At 45.4% G+C, this 17,760-nt stretch overlaps 1 protein-coding gene across 3 annotated transcripts; it reads right to left on the bottom strand.

Moving 5' to 3' along the window:
- Positions 1–764: 764 nt before the first annotated feature.
- Positions 765–17,726, bottom strand: KATNB1 (katanin p80 (WD repeat containing) subunit B 1). Of its 3 annotated transcripts, none has more exons than XM_009587793.1 (19): positions 17,687–17,726; positions 14,925–15,055; positions 12,684–12,801; positions 10,785–10,885; positions 10,206–10,247; positions 9,430–9,513; positions 8,323–8,438; positions 7,743–7,814; positions 7,318–7,468; positions 6,697–6,884; positions 6,439–6,572; positions 5,567–5,617; positions 5,316–5,392; positions 4,533–4,652; positions 3,368–3,517; positions 2,960–3,036; positions 2,467–2,541; positions 1,627–1,743; positions 765–1,018 (listed from the first exon to the last, which is right to left on the bottom strand). In XM_009587793.1, exons 1-19 carry the CDS (start codon positions 17,724–17,726, stop codon positions 886–888), a joined length of 1,977 nt encoding a protein of 658 aa, XP_009586088.1. In that variant the 3' UTR covers positions 765–885. The 3 variants fall into 3 exon arrangements, with proteins under 3 accessions (XP_009586088.1, XP_009586090.1, XP_009586089.1); XM_009587795.1 differs by having other exon boundaries at positions 4,533–4,642; positions 5,312–5,392; positions 6,439–6,569; XM_009587794.1 differs by having other exon boundaries at positions 6,439–6,569.
- Between the last annotated feature and the right edge of the window lie 34 nt (positions 17,727–17,760).

The following is a 17,760-nucleotide window of genomic DNA, read 5'->3' as shown; positions in this document are numbered from 1 at the left end:
CTACAGGAAAGAAGAAAGAGGGACAGAAAGGTTCTGACAGACATTTATTGGGAAAAAAACAACCCCTCTAAAAGTGGTCCAGTGGATGTAGAAAGACATTAGTCCATGTCCCTTTGTTCCTCCACCCTCCCAAATCCTTACCCCCAAAGGCAAACACATATGACAAGTCCTGTTTAAGTCACACATTTTAACAGATCCAGGTAGACCTCAGTTCCCAGCAACAGTCTGAAGATATTAATCTTCTGTGGCCCAGGGTGCCAGCAGGGATTTTTTAAGAAGCCAAGAGACAGCCTCCTCTCGTACGGGTCCTTGATACTACACCAGGCAGGGTGGCACGGAGTCCTGGCTCATGTTTGACGTAGCAAGCCAAAGGGGCCGGTCCCACATGGCAGTTGAAGAAGTCCCTTCTGCAGGGAAAGGGCACTCCACCCCACAGCAGGCTTTTGTGGGGCGGACGCTGCACAAAGAGAGCAGGGCCAGCCGGCCCCAGCCCATAGAAGCCAAGCGACAAGAACTGACAGCACACAGGGGTGAAGGAGGGGTGGCAGCAGGTTGGGAGCCCTCCCGTCAGGGAAAGGCCAGCACACAGAGACAGAGCAGCCGAGAGCTTGATGCTGAGATGAAGAGCTGAAATGAAGCTTCCTACAGGGGCTTTGCGAGGCCCTGCGCCAGCCAGGTCCTCTCACACAGCACAGGCATCTCTCCACTTGGGTCCTCCATCCAGCCCGCAAGGCAACGGGGCTGGGCAGGCGACCAGCTAGAGATTCCACTTCCCTACCGTGCTGGGGGGGTAAGATGGACACACGGAGAGAGGTGAAATCCAGCCAGATCAAGAGCAGAGGGGAGCTTGGCCACCTGTGTTTGCACGTGAGGAGGTGGAGGCTGTCACTCCAGGACAGCCATGAGGAGATGCAGTTCCCGAAAGGCACTACCATGGCGGCCGCTGAGCCCAGACTTGTTCTTGACGATGTTGCTGATGTTTTTCAGCTGCTTGTAGCACAGCTTGCATTTATGGAGCCTGCAAAAAACAGACCGCAGACACAGCATGAATCCTCAGCTGCTTAAGAGATGTGCTTGTTCCTGTAGTGCCAAAGATGCAACTCAAGCAGGAGAGAACACAAGCCCTGCAAATGGCCCGGAAGAGGCTGAAATGTGAGTATGGCTCTGCAGAAACACCATGTATTCAGCCCACGTCCTGATGACACAGGAGAATGGCATCCACATAAGGGCTCTTTCACTCCTCCTTTCCCCTTTGGCAGCAAAGTCCAGGGAGGAAGGAGGTGCTGGTTTTTGGAGGGCCAATTCTCAGACTAGAGCTATCCTGTGAATGAACTGGACATCCAGAGCCCAGCTGACAACTCATGTGTCTTGCAAGGTAGAGGGTGAAGCCACAGAGTGGTTTTACTCCTGACATACTCACACTTTGTTTAGATATGACTCAATATACAGTGACAGAGGGAAAGGCAGTCCTTGGTCTTTTTCTCAGAGCAGGAGGGTTTGGTGTTTGCAGACAAATGGAAAGGCAAGCCCAGTCTAGTATCAAAGCCTCGATGGCGAGGAGCAAAGCTCAGCCAGGAGAAAGGCTGGTTCAAAAAGGGAGCAAGTGGAGGTGAGTAAGTGCCTCACCTTTCCTCTCTGGTGATGTCCACTCCAACAGAAGGTGGTGCAGCAAGGATGTCTGTGATCAGTGGCAGGAATCTCTGGAGAATGAGTTTCAGGGAGGTGCAGCCAGTCTGCACGTAACTGAAAGACAAACAGATCTGGTCCCACTTGAACTTCATTCCTTTCCGCCCAGCACAAAGCCCTCACTCACATCCACTCACTGGGGATAATCTACTCAAATCCCACCCCCCCCGGGGCTGTAATCTGGTAAGGAAAGCAACAGCCGAGTACCAACATGGTCTTGGTTTGAGTCAAGACTGACAAAGTGAGCCCTTTCAAAAGGTCCTGGCATACACCCTGCTAAGTGGGACCTTTCTGCTCAAGAGCAGAGATGACCTGCCGAGGGGACTTGGCAGGTGCCTCTCTTCCAGTAGGAAGGAAGGGCAGGAACTCCATCTTAAGAGAGAGGCTGCATTTTTTTGCCACCTAATCTTCCAAGTGACCCCAAGGCTGTTGCGGGACTTTATTCCCCTCGTCCCAAGTCGACAGTTTCTTTCCCATTAGTCCACAGAGCCCACTTGTTCTACGTGAATTTGACCCCTCCTGGCTGCCAGAGCTGCCTTCAGTCCAACACACCTACGCCAAATCTCAATATCCCAGCTCTCCTTGCCCATGCATACTTTCCATATCTTTCCACACACACACTTGGCAACTCCATTGCTCTTTTCCAGGCGTCGTATCAGCATTATACCGTATCTGCTGTGATTTTTCAGAATTTTCTTTCAGCTGCAAAATACCTAGTGGAGCTCTCCTACGAATATCCACACCTTGTCCCCCAAGCACACCATGTTCGTGGGGCCTCACCTTTCATATTTACTTTGGAGTAGTTTCTCTATCTGCGGCAGGACTATAGTACACAAATCCAGCTTCCATAGAGACCTGAAAAGAAAAGGACACATTCTGAGACTGGAGACTGAGGCTTTACAAGGCTGAGTTGACACAAATAACGCTTTCTGGCAAAAAAGCCCAGGCAGCGGCACTCAAGTTTACTGAGCAAGTTCACTGACTCCCCCTTGTGATAGGAAGTGGCAGTTCTGACATGTTTTACTGACTCCGCAGAATCACTTTATGAAGCCCCAAGACTTCGATTTTCCTTGCGAGACATCATTTGCCTACAGAAAAGGCCCCATACAACTCCAGCAGTTACTGGCACTGCAGACTTGAAGATCTGACTACAAGCACGTGCATTTCACGCTGCCATGGCCCACTGGACACGAGGCAAATAGAATGCAGCACTCCCAACGCCCAGACAGATGGCTCTCGGGTATCCCAGCGGCTGCCCCCACCCAGGACTCACGCTTTTTGGTTGACAATATTCAAGAGGTCCACGACAACAGACAGATCATTGATCGCCACTGCAGAGTCCACAGAATTCTGAGAGAGAAGGGGAAGAAGTTGTCTATTGCAAAGCTCAAACTGGCTAGACTAAAGCAATTAATATCAAGTGCCGCTTTTCAAAAATAAGGTAGAGGAAACGTGGAGTTGGCTAGGGAAGAGAAGATAAGTCTCGCATGAGAAAGTTTTCTCCATGTTTCCTTGTGACCATTCAACTGCAGGTGGGACACAGCGGCGTTCTGCGGTGCACCCCTGGGGACAAAAGCAGTGAGACTCTGCATTTTGTGTAAGAGGCAGAATGGGCCCAGACAAGCCAAAAGAGCTGCCCAGTTGCTCCCCTCGTGAACCTCAGGTATCTCCACATCCTTGCCTTGATGTCACCGGTGCTCCATACAGCCCGCACGGTGTCCAGATTCTTGTGGCGGCTGGTGAGTACCACACACATAGTCTCGTGGCCTTTCCTGATCTGGGACATGGCTTCCTCGTCCACGAGCTCAGTCTGGCTTTGGTTTTTCACAGCCTGAAAGTACAGACACCAATGGAGAAGCAGTACCAGAGCAGGATGGCATGGAAGGGTAGGAGCTTTCTCCGGCCTAGGTGAGAGCTAATTTCGGCGTACAGAGGGACAGGAAATACTGACTTTCTTGCAGATTATTTTACAAACATTTTGAAATGGAAATGCTCAATTTGTTCCAGTTTCAGCTACTTCTCTTTTGCCTCTTCTGCTGCATCAATCACAAACACGTTTGAAGCTTTGGAAAAACTCTCAGAATTGAAAAAAGTGAATTAAAAGTAAGCTTTCAAAACTAGTATGTTTTGATGAAGGAATGTTTTCATGCAGATCCTGGTTTTTTATCTGAAATGTTCATCTGAAATCACCAAATTTTTTTTTTTTTTTTTTTTTTTTTTTTAAACAAAGCATAAATCTTGCACAATTTATTAGACTCTCAATCTGATTCCTGCCTACACCATGCTGGAATCTCTCTTCCTCTGCTCACATTTAGAGTTTGGGATCACGAGGATGCTCTGGTCCTTCTCCCTTTTTGGGACAGGGAATACCCTCCTGAGCGAGGCTAAGAGGCCTCCAAGAAGCAAGAGGGAAAGACTCTTGAAATAATTATCTGTGTGTAATGGCAGACACCGATTTTCTAAATGAATCACTGTCTAGTAAGTGGAATTGTTCAGTCTCATCCCTTGCTCTCTCTTTGATAACACATTCTTCATGAGCATGGATCAACGCTGCTGTGTTTGCATCAGCCTGCTGTCAATCGCAATGGGGGCTGGGTCCAGCAACCTTGAGGTGCTAATTCCACAGGAACTGCAAGTCAAAGCAGCTGGGATGCAGGAGAGTAAGCTGGCAGGGGAAGCACCAAGTGAGCAGAGGGAGAGCAGGCGGTAACACGTTCTCATTCAGTACTGAGGACTGCAGGCTGCAGAAAGCACCTAAGACACTCTTCTGTACCTCAGAGTGACGCCCCTTTCTGATGCCACCCAACACAGACACTGGCTGGAAACTTTTGTCCAGAGACACTTACTGGCAGAAAGTCAGAGGCCTTCAGGCCAATGGGCTCATTCCTGGCTGCAGGAATCACCGACGGCTCTGTTCTGGTCAAAGGAGTTGAGGAGGCAATCGGTGGCCTCTGAACTGGATCAGGCTGCAAGAAAAATTGGGATAAAAGCTCTAGCAGCAACAATCTGGCCCTAGTCTGATGTTCTTTTTTCCTGATCCACTTTCCTATCACAGCAGGGTCCTAACGCAGAAGCAGTCTCCAATCTGCTAGCGTGGTTTAAGAGGCAATAAAGTATCTCTCAGGTACATGCCAAGATGCAATTAAGGTTTGTGAAGAACATAGAGATGCCCCAGCAGAAGTGCCAAGTGCTGTCGTGATCAGCATTAAAAATCAGGGCAATGGGCTGTGGCCAGCCTGAAGGCGAAGAGAGAATTCTAAAGCAGCCAGTATAATGTGTCCTGGCCCATAGGCTACTTGCAATTTTGGGCTACAAAATAGCCTCAGTTCAAGCACTTGCAGAAATCTAGCACTTGGTTCTCTTCAGAGTGCCCCAATTTTGAGATGCAAGGAGAAACACCACTGCAAGTGTGAGAAGAGAACAAAAGCAATAGAGCCATCGCCTGTTGGAGGTTTGGCCTTTGATTCTACTGCTCAGGCAAGACACGTGGCAGGGCAAAGACTGGAACTGCACTTTTACTGCTCTTCAGTAAAGGAATCAGCTTGATTAGAAACCGTAAAGTCTCCAGCGCTCACATATCTTTCACAGTGGGAGCGTGAACAGCTATTAACAGATCATACAGTACGTACAAGTTCTTGCTTTGGCAACGGGGTCTGGACATCCGCAGTTTGGCTGGACTTTGCTGCTTCCTTTGCAGTTACAGGTTCTAGCAAGGTGGAAAGAAATGGGAAAGCAGAAACTGATTACTCCTTTCAAGAGAAGCTGGAGCAAAGGTTCTGTACAGCTAGACTACAAGTAGTACATTTCTGCAGACATGCAGCTCTCCCTCTTTTGAGGGCCATTAACCCCATTGCCACCAAGGGGTCATTTTTATACTCACCATCCTCAGGAGGGGCTGGAAAGGGTTCGTTGTTCCGAGGAGGAGTTCGACCTACAGAAAGAAAAAAAAAAAGCAAAAAAGGAGCATCCAAGGCTACAGATTAGTGATAGGTCATCTTTGGAGCTGGGAGATCTCCACAACTCCACAGATCAGGGCAACCAGTGATACAGCAAACAGAGTTATCTCCTTCAGACCTTGACACTATTGTTGAGTTTAGCAAAGGCTTTCAGCCTTCATGGATGGGAGGGACAAAACTGACCCATGTAGCTCTTGCTGCTGTAGAGGTGTGAAGCACAGGAAGAGGCACTGTCACAACAAATTGTATTAGAAAAAAATTCACCTCCTGCTAAATTGATTTACGTAAGTAAATCAAAATAATGATCATTAATTCCTTAGAAAGAGTATCTCATTTTTCTCATTTACATAAAAATAAGATACAGGCATTGCACTATGCCTCCTAAACAACAATCTCTGCTTTTAAAAAAAAAAAATTTGCCTTTCCTTTTTTAATGGAGGCTGCTGATTGTATACATATCAAAATTCTAAGTTAATAAAGATCCCGTAACACAGTAGTCCCTACCTAATCAGGACAGAAACGCAGCATGCTTACAATGAAGCTCTGGATTCTGAGCCAGGCTTTGACCAGACACATCACTGCACCTTAGTAAAGGTGCCACCTTCCAGCAGCTCACCAACATGATCTGTGGTTCATAGTCCAAGCACAGAATATTAAATACAAGTTTTCTAAACCCTCCCAGTCACAGGTGAAGCCTCTATTATAGTAAGCCAAAGCTCACTTGTACTGAACCAGTTTAGCGCCTACAGCTCTAATCCAAACAACACTCAAAAGCACAATAAACCCTGGTACTGACAGATAGAGTTCTTGGGCTGGAAGATCTCTTTGTAATCCTCTGGATTCTGGATCTCGGCCTTTGATTCCTTCTCATCCCGGTCATCTTCACTGCTGGGACTGCGCCTCTCGCTCTCTGAGTTGTGCTTCACTCTGCTGTGGAAAAAGAGATGCTGTCAAGGACAAGTCATAGGGACTCTGTCAGAGAGAGCGAGAGCACTAAGCTCCTTGTACATTTCCTTAAAATCTTGAAACTCAAGAAGCCAGCAGATTCCCTCACCTTTGTGGCTTGCTGCAGCTAGTTGAGGGCCTGTCATAGATGCGGCGAAGGGAGGACCCCGTGGGGGTAGGCGGCACAAGAGGCTCATCATCCCTGATCAGCCCATGAGGAATGGAACCCGACTTTGTGACTCTGCTGAGATCCACAACGAAGGAAGAGACTGTGCTTTGTGCAAAGGAAACTCCTATCTGCAGAGGCAAAAGATCAAGGTAATTCACCAGGGAGCAGTGTGCACGCCAGCCTTTTTGAGAACAGGGATGACGGAGTGACTCTGAGCAACCATGCTTAAGAATTTCTCAGTTCAGTGCTTTCGCTTTTTCAATTTGAAGCTGCCAATGTTTTATGAAAGGCTAAGATAAAACTTTTGCCAAGTATAGTTTCTAAATACTGGTCAAATCAAGCCTCAGTTCTTTCCTCCAGAAGCCAAAGAGAGACGAAGTGGAGCACGAGGCTGCTGAAAGCAAAAGCACACAAGCTCTGTTTAAGTACGGGGCACACTGCAAGCCCTGGCCACTTCTAGTTGGACATAAGCTTAAAGGTCAGAAGGTCTGCAAGGAGGCAGAAGGATTTTATCTCATGTTTCGCAGCCGCCTCCCCCACTCCTCAGGAGCAGTGGCGTACCAGCTGGTTGTTGCAGATAGATAAGTCGGCTACTTTTCCCCAGTTCACCAAGACCACATCAAAACAGCGCTCTGGCTCCCAGCCGTACACACGCAGCGAATCCTGGAAGCCACTATACAAGCAGCAGCCATCTGGGTTGAAGAGCACACACCTGGGAGGAAGGCAGGTGGAGAATTAGGCACAGCTTCCCAACCTTGCTCAGTCCCACAAGGACCCCAGGGCTGTATCCCTGACTTCACTGAACACCCCCAGCCCTGTTTCTAACAATGAACCTACTGATCTGGTGTTCACCTGTGCAACCTGGTGGGTCTGTGAAATACCTCCAGCAACCCAGACTTCTCCCCAGTAAAGTCTCTTTCAGGAAATCCTCCCTTCATCCCCACTTCAGTCTCTGTCTAGTACACTGTAGTAGGAATTTAATATACCTGACAGGAGTAGCCTCCTCTTCAATACAGCTCACAACCTGAAACTTCTCCAAGTCCCAGAACCGAACAGTCCTGTACACAAAACAGAACAAAAAACATAGCTCATCCCTCTAGAAATCTGCTGTAGGATCCAGTATCGAAAGAATATGCTAATACCTTTAATGACTTTTGCTGTTGTGCACATATGATGAACCTACACAGAAGGCTAGTCTAGCTAAGATCCATGAATCCAGCCACAGATGCTTAGAGGCTTTAGACACAGATAGGTATTTGGAGCTGACCCGGAGCTAAGAGGACACCCTGCTAGCTGAGCAGGACTGCTTGCTGTTAGATAGGATGTCAGCTGGATTAGTGAGATGCTTGAGGCTACCCCATTGTTTTCTAGTGTGGTAGAAGGTGCCATCAACTTTGGATGAGAAGGCATGTTCTGCGCATCACAGATGTGACATGCTGCTGGCTAGATGTTAGGCTCTTGCAATGACCTGTGTGACATTCCTATTTTCCATGTTCCTAGAAGGAATGGCATAGGGAAAGGGAACCGACATATACAATACCCTTCTTTCTCCCTCCCCTTATGTACCTGTCAGAGCTGCCAGAAGCCAAAAGGTATTCATTGGGATGGAATTCAACAACATTTACTGGGCCAGTATGTCCTGTAAACTCAAACACTATCTTCCCAGCAGCCAGATCCCACAGCTGGAAGAAGGAAAGAACAGACAGACTCTTGAGAAGATCTAACATTAGAGAATTCCAATACACTTTGGATTTCCTTGTAACCAGCAGCCTTCTAACGCCTTTTTCCCTCCAAGAAGAGACTCGAGTTTGTCAAAGAAAGCAGTGATCAGTGAAGGAGAACCGTCCCAGTCATTTAAGGCTGCATTTTTTTTTTCCTTCTTTTTTTTTTTTGGCATTCTCTTAAATTTTCCATTTAATTTGTCCCCTAGAAGTTTCTGGATTATATTTAGAGACTAGGATAAAATACAGCAGTTCCACCTGTCCCCACAGATTATATCTCAAAAGCAAACAAACAAAAATCCAAAAGCTCTGAATCCCTTGGCAATTCATTCTTCCTGTGCTCTAGTCTCCACTGAAAAATCCAGAGTGAAATGACTGATCAGTTTATTCCATGTGAAGCTGAAAACAAAAATCAGTCCTTCGCCCACATTCCTCCATACCACATCTGAAACAACTGAAGTCACTGCTTCAGTCGATACTTCTCTGAATTCCTTCTCTTGCTCTGCTCAGTCCTGACAGCAATTTCCAGACTGATAGTCATGTGCAATGTATATGCTAACACACTCCTACTGAATTAAGTGAGCAAAGACAGAAATTGGTGTGGTGAGCAACATGCTCTGGACAACTCGTTCTGTAACATTTACTGAGACAACCGAGACCAATGTTCAGGTATCACAACTCTACCACCATCAAAACTTGAACTTTCATGCACATAACGCCAATGTGTCTGTTGGATAAGTGCATTTCAACGCATGCAGCTCTTTTCTGGATGTTGTGGGCCACTGGACATGATCCTCATAAACAGACTGGTCCCTGCAAAGCCACAGGGCTCAGCCAGTTGCCTAATGAACTAATGCTGTTTATAGGCGAGTGCTGGTAATGCCTGGTAAAAAGACGGTCCCAGCATTCCTATGTGGCACGAGCACATAAGGAGAGTGTCACAATAAATTACCTTTACAGTGTGATCATCAGCAGCAGAGGCTAACCATTTCCCATCAGGACTAAAGCGGAGACATCGAACTGCTTCTGTGTGACCCTGAAATGAGAAAAACAAATAGCATTTTCTTTTTTTTTTGTTTTTTTCCCTTCCTTTAGAGGGAATTCTGGCTTTCGTCTTTCAATCCTATACAGTATAGTAAAATCAAGTAACTGTTTCAGAGTCCACAGCTCACAGAACACTAAACACTACACAAGAGCTACACCCATCCACACTACATGCATGTAATCCCTCTCATCTAGACATTTCTGGCATCAGTTTAAGTATAGTAAATACAGATCTGGCTTAATTAATAAGAATCAATTCTAAATTACACAGATTTATGGCTGATCAGATGGAAGTGCTGTGCCATTAAGTTGGTTTGTAAATGAAATTAATATACAGCAAGTTCTCTGGGTACAAAAAGGCCCCAAGAATAGAACCATCTCAGTGCAGTGGGGACTTGCATGGTAATATCAGTCACAGTATAAAGAAACACTCATGGATGGTCTCCACCCCCCACTAAAGCCAACCAGACTATAGTACATTAACTCCTATGAAATCCATTTCATATTCCCATACAGTTCACAGAGGCCTGCAGTTTGCCAGGCCACTTCACATATCATGCAGATCTTATTTTCATACTGGAAACCTAGGAATTTAATTGTACATAATCACTTTAAGGTTTGCTCACAAGTCCTTGACAGAAATCTTTCTCCCCTCTTCGCCTGAAAACTAATGAAGCATTTTACCTTGTACCTGAAGACACAGCCTTTTCTTCTTACATCCCAGAGCTACAGGGAGGAAAAGCAAACAAAAGATATGCTTAGAGCAGTATGTGGGGAGCCCGAGAGTCCCGTCAGAACAAGAGCTCTCCCTGTCACCAAGCTGATAGACACTGCAGAATGAAACACTGAAGGGGCTGTTGAACCCCTGTTTGCTTCAGGGGTATTTCCTAACCTAATTCTCCAAGTGCAAATCACTTCTGTAAGGTATTTCTTACTGCAGAAGCTCAGTTCCTACAGTCAAATACCAGCCTGATGAAGCAAATGCAATCCACAGCAATCAAGACATCTGCGCTTGCTGACACCAGGTCTTGGCTGACACCTTACTCGGAGCCACATTCCGCAACAGAGGAGTCACACTCATGAGCTACCACTGTGAAAATACATGCACGAATTTCACAAGCACTCGAATTTCACTGCCCACACACATGGAAATGATGATGTACAGCATCTACCAACAGCTTGGCACAAAACACATTCTGGCACTCTTAAAAACAAAGATACTGCAAGTAAAGAGGCCAATCTCTACAGGAAGCTGGGTTTTACCTTAATGTTTGTGTCCAAAGAGCCAGATGCCACAAAGCTTCCAAAAGGATGGAAATCAAGGCTGCAGATATTCGCCTTGTGACCGAGCAAGGTACGAAGAACTGGGAAAAGGAGCAGCAGAGCAGGGAGAAGAAATAGGGAGCAAATATTTAGTAGTTCATTTTCCCCAGACACCGTGCAGAAGTTTAGCCATACTATCCTCACCATTAAGCACATGCTAATACAACATACATTAGACATGGTAGACATTGTTTATTCATCTGTATACATTATTTTATGGAAATGTTTCTGACTTTACCCTTGCAATGCAAAGAAACAGCAATAGAGGGCCCATGTTCAATGATCCTAATGAAAGTCCTGTCCTTAGGTGTGGAAACTATGAATAAAACTTCAAAGGTCTCCACTCTGAAAACAAAACTAAAAAGCCATACTTGGAGGCAGCTGTCGGGTACTGTATATATTCCACTTGTTACAAAGAGAGCAAAATGGGAGGGGAGGGAGGAACAGTTTTAGCCTGGAAGTGGAAGCGACATTTGATTGCCTGCATCGTTCACCTTGCAGCTATTAGACAGACCCCTTCTGGGGACTCTGCAGCCCCGTCCAGGCACAAGCCTGACTTCTACCTCTTAGGTTCCAACATTCGCTCTGGACTCCTTCTATTGCCCCTTGCAAGAAGCATCCCAAAGACCAGAAAAGGACGTTTAGGAAGCATGAGACAAAGAAATGATCACAGTGTTTCAGCAAGTCATCAACCAAGTAACACCCCTTGTAATTCTGGAAACCAGAAAGGACCAGTAGAACTGGTATGCCATATCTCTGAAAGCAGAGACGAATGCAGAACTCAACTTCGAGGAAGAAAAATTGCTCAGATAATAACAAGGGCGATCTCTGTCCATCATCCGACACCTGGAACAGTGTGATGATTCCCCTGACAGAAATTAGCTCTTGAGCCAGACCTGGAGTGGTCATTTGCGCAGACACTGGCTCATAGGTCTCCCAATAAATTCAGCCAGATCAGTTACTGGTAGAGCCAAACTATTTTATAACTGAACTGATTCTAACTGTCTGAATGACAAAAGTGCTTTTTCTTATTCATGACACCTGCTGTTTGCCTTCTTAGCTCAGCCAGTGTCAGTCTATTTTCATTACACATTCTTTCTATGAACAAGTAGCAAGCTGTAAGAAATATTCAGTCATTTTATGTTTTTTTTTTTCCTGCTGGAATGCACTCAAGTGATTCATGATACCTTTGCAAACTTGTTCTAAGATTTTAGAAAAATGCAATAAATAAAGCATGACTCAACAGTTGGCCTTTAAAGGATCAGAGCTCAATGAGTTCACAGCTTTTATGATTTATTAAAAATTCGGCCTTTGTCTATTTATATGGCCATGCAAGAGCAGAAAAGAAGAAAAATCACTTGAGGAAAAAAGAAAAGTTAGAACCTAAGAACGAGAACAACAGGTCAGCAAGCAGGGGATTCATGGACTTGTGCAGAACGTAATATACTTCCAATCTGATTTTAGATCCTTTTATTAAGGTTGACAATTTTAAGCTGTGACTCTGAATACAAATTCTATATGCCTAGTTACTCTATACATGCATGGAACCTGATCTGGAGTATAGATTTCAACACACTTGGGTCAAAACCTAGAAACTAGTTCCTCAAATCAGTCTCCACAATACACGTACAAATTTCTGCTCAAGGGTGCATACACAGCTCTACAGTCTCAGTAGGAAGTGCATAAAAGCCCTCTAAGAGGGATGGAAATTAAGATGAAAGCAATGCCAGGCTCCTGTTCCTTCTTAAGTTGGGAACCTTCTGGGACAGCATAGATATTAAGCATAAGGATATTCCAAAAAACATGCATGAACAGAAGTGAAAACTCATGGAAACATACTTTTGGCAGCTTCCAGGTCCCATACGCGAATGGACCCTGACTGGGACCCTGCAACAATGAGTTCCTCATTCGTATTGATCTGTAGGCTCTCAATGGGTGTTGTATGGCCTGTCAAGCTCTGCAAAGAAAACCACGAGTCACAATCAACAGCTACTGACACAGCCCTGTCCACAGTGGCATGGTTCATACTCAACTGGTAGCTAAAGTATTTAGCCATGAGTTGGGGCCACCTGGTTGTGCCACTGATCCTTTTTCCTTATCAGCTACCAGTATGGTAGAGCACCCTAAAGGCCATCACTGCATATAGCACTGTGCACGTATCTTCCACGTTATCCCACTTTCTGGGGCACACTGACTAATTTTTAAAGGATGCATCAACAGACATGAGTAGTTAAACATTAGGTGCAGGTGCCCAGACAAGGTTGACACATGCTTACATTATAAAAATTATGCTGTGCAAGCGCAATGGTGCCGTGTTTGCTCTAAATGGGTCACGCAAGTGTCATGAACCGGTTACAAAATCAAAGCAAGAGCAAAAGCAGGGCTACTTTGAAACCTTCACATAAGCAAGGAGCCATATGTTGCTGCCAGCAATGGGTGTCACAGTGATAATGTGGTGCTATTACTGAAGTATTAACTTGAGGCATAAGGTAGTAATTCACATGTATGCAGTTCCTTTCATCCTTGAGCATCTAAAAGCTTACAAATTACATAAGTATTTTGAAAAGGCCAGTATTTATTAAGACACAAGAATATTTAAAACTAGCTCTAGAAAGCCAATACCACTACTGCAGACTTTTTGCGTGTCAATTAAGCAATATTCTATGCTTTATTCCATCCTGAAACAGGTCTTTTTAAGTAGCTAAGCTAGCTCTGTGCCTCCCACACTTGTACAGAGGCTGGGAACGCAAGTTGAAAGGTGCCTGTTCTGATGGGGCTTTCTTCGGATTTCACATGCAACTAAAACCCTCTACATGCTCTACAGCTGCAATGTCACTGCTTAGTGAGACACAGAGCTCAAACTTGAACAAAGTCGCAATGCTACTTGAAAAGTTCCTCTTCTTCCTCTTCCCCAACACATAAACGTCTGGAATCCTAACAATATAAACACTAAAGATTAATTTCAGAGGACAAAATATACAGCACAACCCCAAAAATCAAGATTCTTTTGATATACAAGAATGGCACAAGTCCTCAGCAGCTTCAGTCAGTCCCTGCCTCTCAGAAACACCAGCTTCTAATGTCTGTGGTTCCCAGGAAGTGCAGGAGAGCTACAGCTCTCTGCTCCCACAGAAAGGGTATGGAGATATTTAGTCCTTCAACCTTTCTTCTCATGGAAGGCAATACTCTGGTTTCGAACTACTGTCATGCCACCACCAAGAGCCTGGAAAGACAGCTTAACTACACTATGCAAGAAGCACAGCACTGCCAGAGGTGAGCAACTCCTTTTGCACCCATTTCAACCTCTTTATACTTGACCTCAGCACATGAATGGAAAAATGAAGCAGACACTTTCTCCTTTTAGACTTTTTGACCCTACTTCCCTGATTTCTTCCTCACAAGGTTCACGCTGGCTAGAGAAATGCTTGCATAACACAACATTATTGTGTTGTTAATTAAAGAAATGACAAGGGACACTTGCTAAAGATGGTTTTCCACAACACCCACTCAAAGCAAAAGCGATGCAGGACAGACATCTGTTAAATATATTTATGGTGCGCTTTAGTGACCACTGCTGGGGTAACCCTACTCTTTCTAACACGCTGCGCCCAACATTACTCTTCCCCAGCCTACAGGCAAGTTAGCAAACTATTTTGACAAACTCTGTGCTGACAGTTAGTGACTGTGGGACAGGTGGGAACGCATCCTGCTGGGGACTTTTCCTGGTACGAGGGCAAACTCCAGGGTATAGAACTGGCTCCTGTAGTTTGCACTCTAAAACTAGCTGATCTCGTACAAAACTCTGCATTTAATTATCTGTAGCCTGGTAACGGAAGGCACAATATTCATTATCTGAGCAAGCACTGGTGCAGCTGAAGCAGCCAGCCATCCCAGATTCTCTCTGGAGCAGTCTCAACAGTTACCGAATTCTGTCCCTATCTTTAGCTAGAATTCGGTCACCCAGCTTTATGTTGGTAAACTCTATTCAAAACCCAACAATCTTTCCCCTCATTCCCCACCCTCCATACCTCAGAATTAATATTCCCATCCCCCAAAAGTTGAAAACAGGCCTGTTCTTACCATGATGCAGTTGGGCTTGTTAACTGACCATATGTTGACCCGACAGTCATCTCCTCCAGTAGCCAGCAGCCGGCCTGAACTTTTCCCCAGGACTAGTGAGGATACATTGCTGCTGTGAGCCGTGATCTCTTCTGCACAAAACAAAGCAAACAGTTATGGCAGACTAGTATAACAATTTTCCATCCCTCCCAAAGGACTAAAAAAATATTCTTCCTCCAGAAAAACCTTCCAGTTTCCACTGGGCAAGCTGCAGCAGCCCACAGTTCAGATAAGAAGTCACACTATTATCTTCCTTGAAACAGTCCTTCTTGGCTCTGCCTGCTGTACTTAAGACATTTGCTGACCAAACTTCACAACTCCAGCGTTCATGTGGCTTACAAAAAGCATCTTCTCTCACTAGCAGCAGCTCTGCAGCTTTTAAAGATTTGCACAACTGTGGCAACCTGCTCACAGAAGCTGCTTTACCTTCGGTACCCGGATGGTCTCAGTAAGCCAAGCTGTCTGAGAAGATGCAATAATATGCAGCTAGCGAAAGGCCCTGTAACCCTGTTCTAGAAAGCAGCAGCAGACTGTCCAACCTGAGAGGAACTGGCAGATTAGCAGCAGTACAGTTTGTTACCTTCCACAGAAAAAAAGTCAGACTCAGCAGCGGGGATAGGTGGAGCTCCCTTCTCTGAGCGTTGGCAGAGGCTTTGCTACGTTCCCACTATGATACACAGGTGAAACTTCGCAATGCAAAGTGTGAAACTGTGACAAAGGAAGGATGAATATATATCCAAAAGTGCACAAAAGAACAAATGTGATTGATACTAAAAGACTGTTAAAAAACTGGGGGCTGAGGGGAAGCCCTGACACTGAGAGAGCCTCGCAATGACAAAACTCCAAGGAAGCCTCATCATAAAGAAACAAGTTTGGGGCAAAAAAGAAGCCAAACGAGCATCTTTGCTTAGACATCTAATTTTCACAGTGGATTTTTAAATTCCTTCAAATTTTTGGCAGGGGTTTTTGGCAGATGTATTTACCAATTTCCTCCTCTTACAGTCCTCTTCTTTGAAAGTTCACAGGATTTGCATGCCTAATAGTTATGAAACTTGTTTGTAAAAAGGCTAGGTAGCAACCAATTCAGCTTTCGTTCAGATTGTTTTGGTGGGAGGAGCAATTTGATCATTTTACACGCAACACTAATCCAAAAGGATATTAGACGGCTGCAATAATAGTTACTTTGATCTCAAGCTCTCAGAGTGCTTTTTTGAAAGCAAAACTGCGCAACTTTCACTTTAGCTGGAGAAACACCTTTCAAATTACAAAGGTAACTGGACCGTAAATTACATGAGAAGGGCGGGCAAATCTGAAAATATGCTTGTATTGTGTTGAAAGACCAATCTTCCACATGACAATGCTAAAGCAAAGTATGTATACACAGACTTGAGGGTAACAAACAGTACAATTAGTATTAATAGACCAACTCACTAGTTAAAATTGAAAGGATAGATGCTGAACATTGCTGCTGAAACGAGTGCGTCAGCAGGTCCACTTTTTCCCTCCTCTTGATTTCATTCGTAATAATATATTGTAAGTTTAAAAGTCATTGCTGAAGCATTCAACTCTCTGTTCCTAAAAGCCAGGTTATAACCTGATGCCAGCCTTGGCCAGATAGCATCATCCTCTCCCTTGGTGAAGTGCCAATTTCCTTAAACCCACAAACTCTTTTTTTTATGGAGTATTCATCACCAGATATCACCCACCAGCTCAGTAATATTAAGCTCCTAATTAGCATCGCTGAAACATTTCTAACATTCAGAACGCCTCTTGCTCTAAAGAGGATGCTAAGATGGGGCAGGGCCTAGCGAAAATGAAGATCAAGAACTTCTGACCATTTAAAGAGAATGGAGATTGATCAACTTCCAGCTTTTCCTACAACGGGAGTTTCAGAGATGGGAAGATAACATAGCAAACTAGCTTCCTGCTCAAAAAGATATGAAATTACTAAGTCGATTATCTCAGCTCCCTTAGCGTGTTACCAGTCAAGGATACCCTATTTCTGCTAGCCAATTTCTAGACCTCAACTCACCAGTCTAAAGCTCGCACTTCTGAACAACTGATCACTTCCCATTGCTTCTAAGCATTCCTCAACAGCCCCTATGAAATTACTCATCAGTGACCAGCAAAGCAGCTAGAAATGGATAATCAGCAACTGTTTACTGCTCCTTCTGAGGAAAAACAATGGATGTAAGAGCAGCAGATTCTTGCTGTCTCTTACAAAGCAATTTCAAGAGAATGAGACATACAGGCCGTGCAAAGATCACCTCACCCCTCCTGCAGCAAAGAGCTCAGTGCACCTTCTGTAACAACTGAGCAGCAACGTGAACAGCCCCGAACAGGCTACCCTGACACCGAGGGAACTCCCTGCTGCAGCCTGGACTCCAAAGGGGGTTTCCATCGCTCCCTTGGTTATTCTTGTACTACATGAGAGCCATGTGGGGTTAGCTAGAAATTTAGGATAGCACTATAGCAACTAATCAGAAAAAATACAGGCCGTGACCCTTCGAAAATAGCAATGACAAGGCCCTATGCCATTCCACTGTGCTGCTATGTTTTCCAAAAGGATTTCTAGGCGTTAAAACCTCCAGTCAGCAACTTGGAAAGAGGGCCGGGGCACCCACACCCGAGGCAGGGATTAGCTGGTTCCTATCACAAACCGCCTCTTCCAGCTGGGGAAAATCCTCTGCCCTCCCACGGGAGGGCAGCCCGGCGACACTCACGCAGCTTCCACGCCGTCTTGGTGGTGACGGCCACGGCCATGTCGCAGCGCGGCGCCTCTCCGACGGGCAGGGCA

Source organism: Fulmarus glacialis, unplaced genomic scaffold (genome assembly GCF_000690835.1).
Source record: "Fulmarus glacialis isolate BGI_N327 unplaced genomic scaffold, ASM69083v1 scaffold5711, whole genome shotgun sequence".
Taxonomy (NCBI): Eukaryota; Metazoa; Chordata; class Aves; order Procellariiformes; family Procellariidae; genus Fulmarus; species Fulmarus glacialis.
Note: the sequence above shows the minus strand (reverse complement) of the source record. Positions and strands in the feature narration are given on the sequence as shown.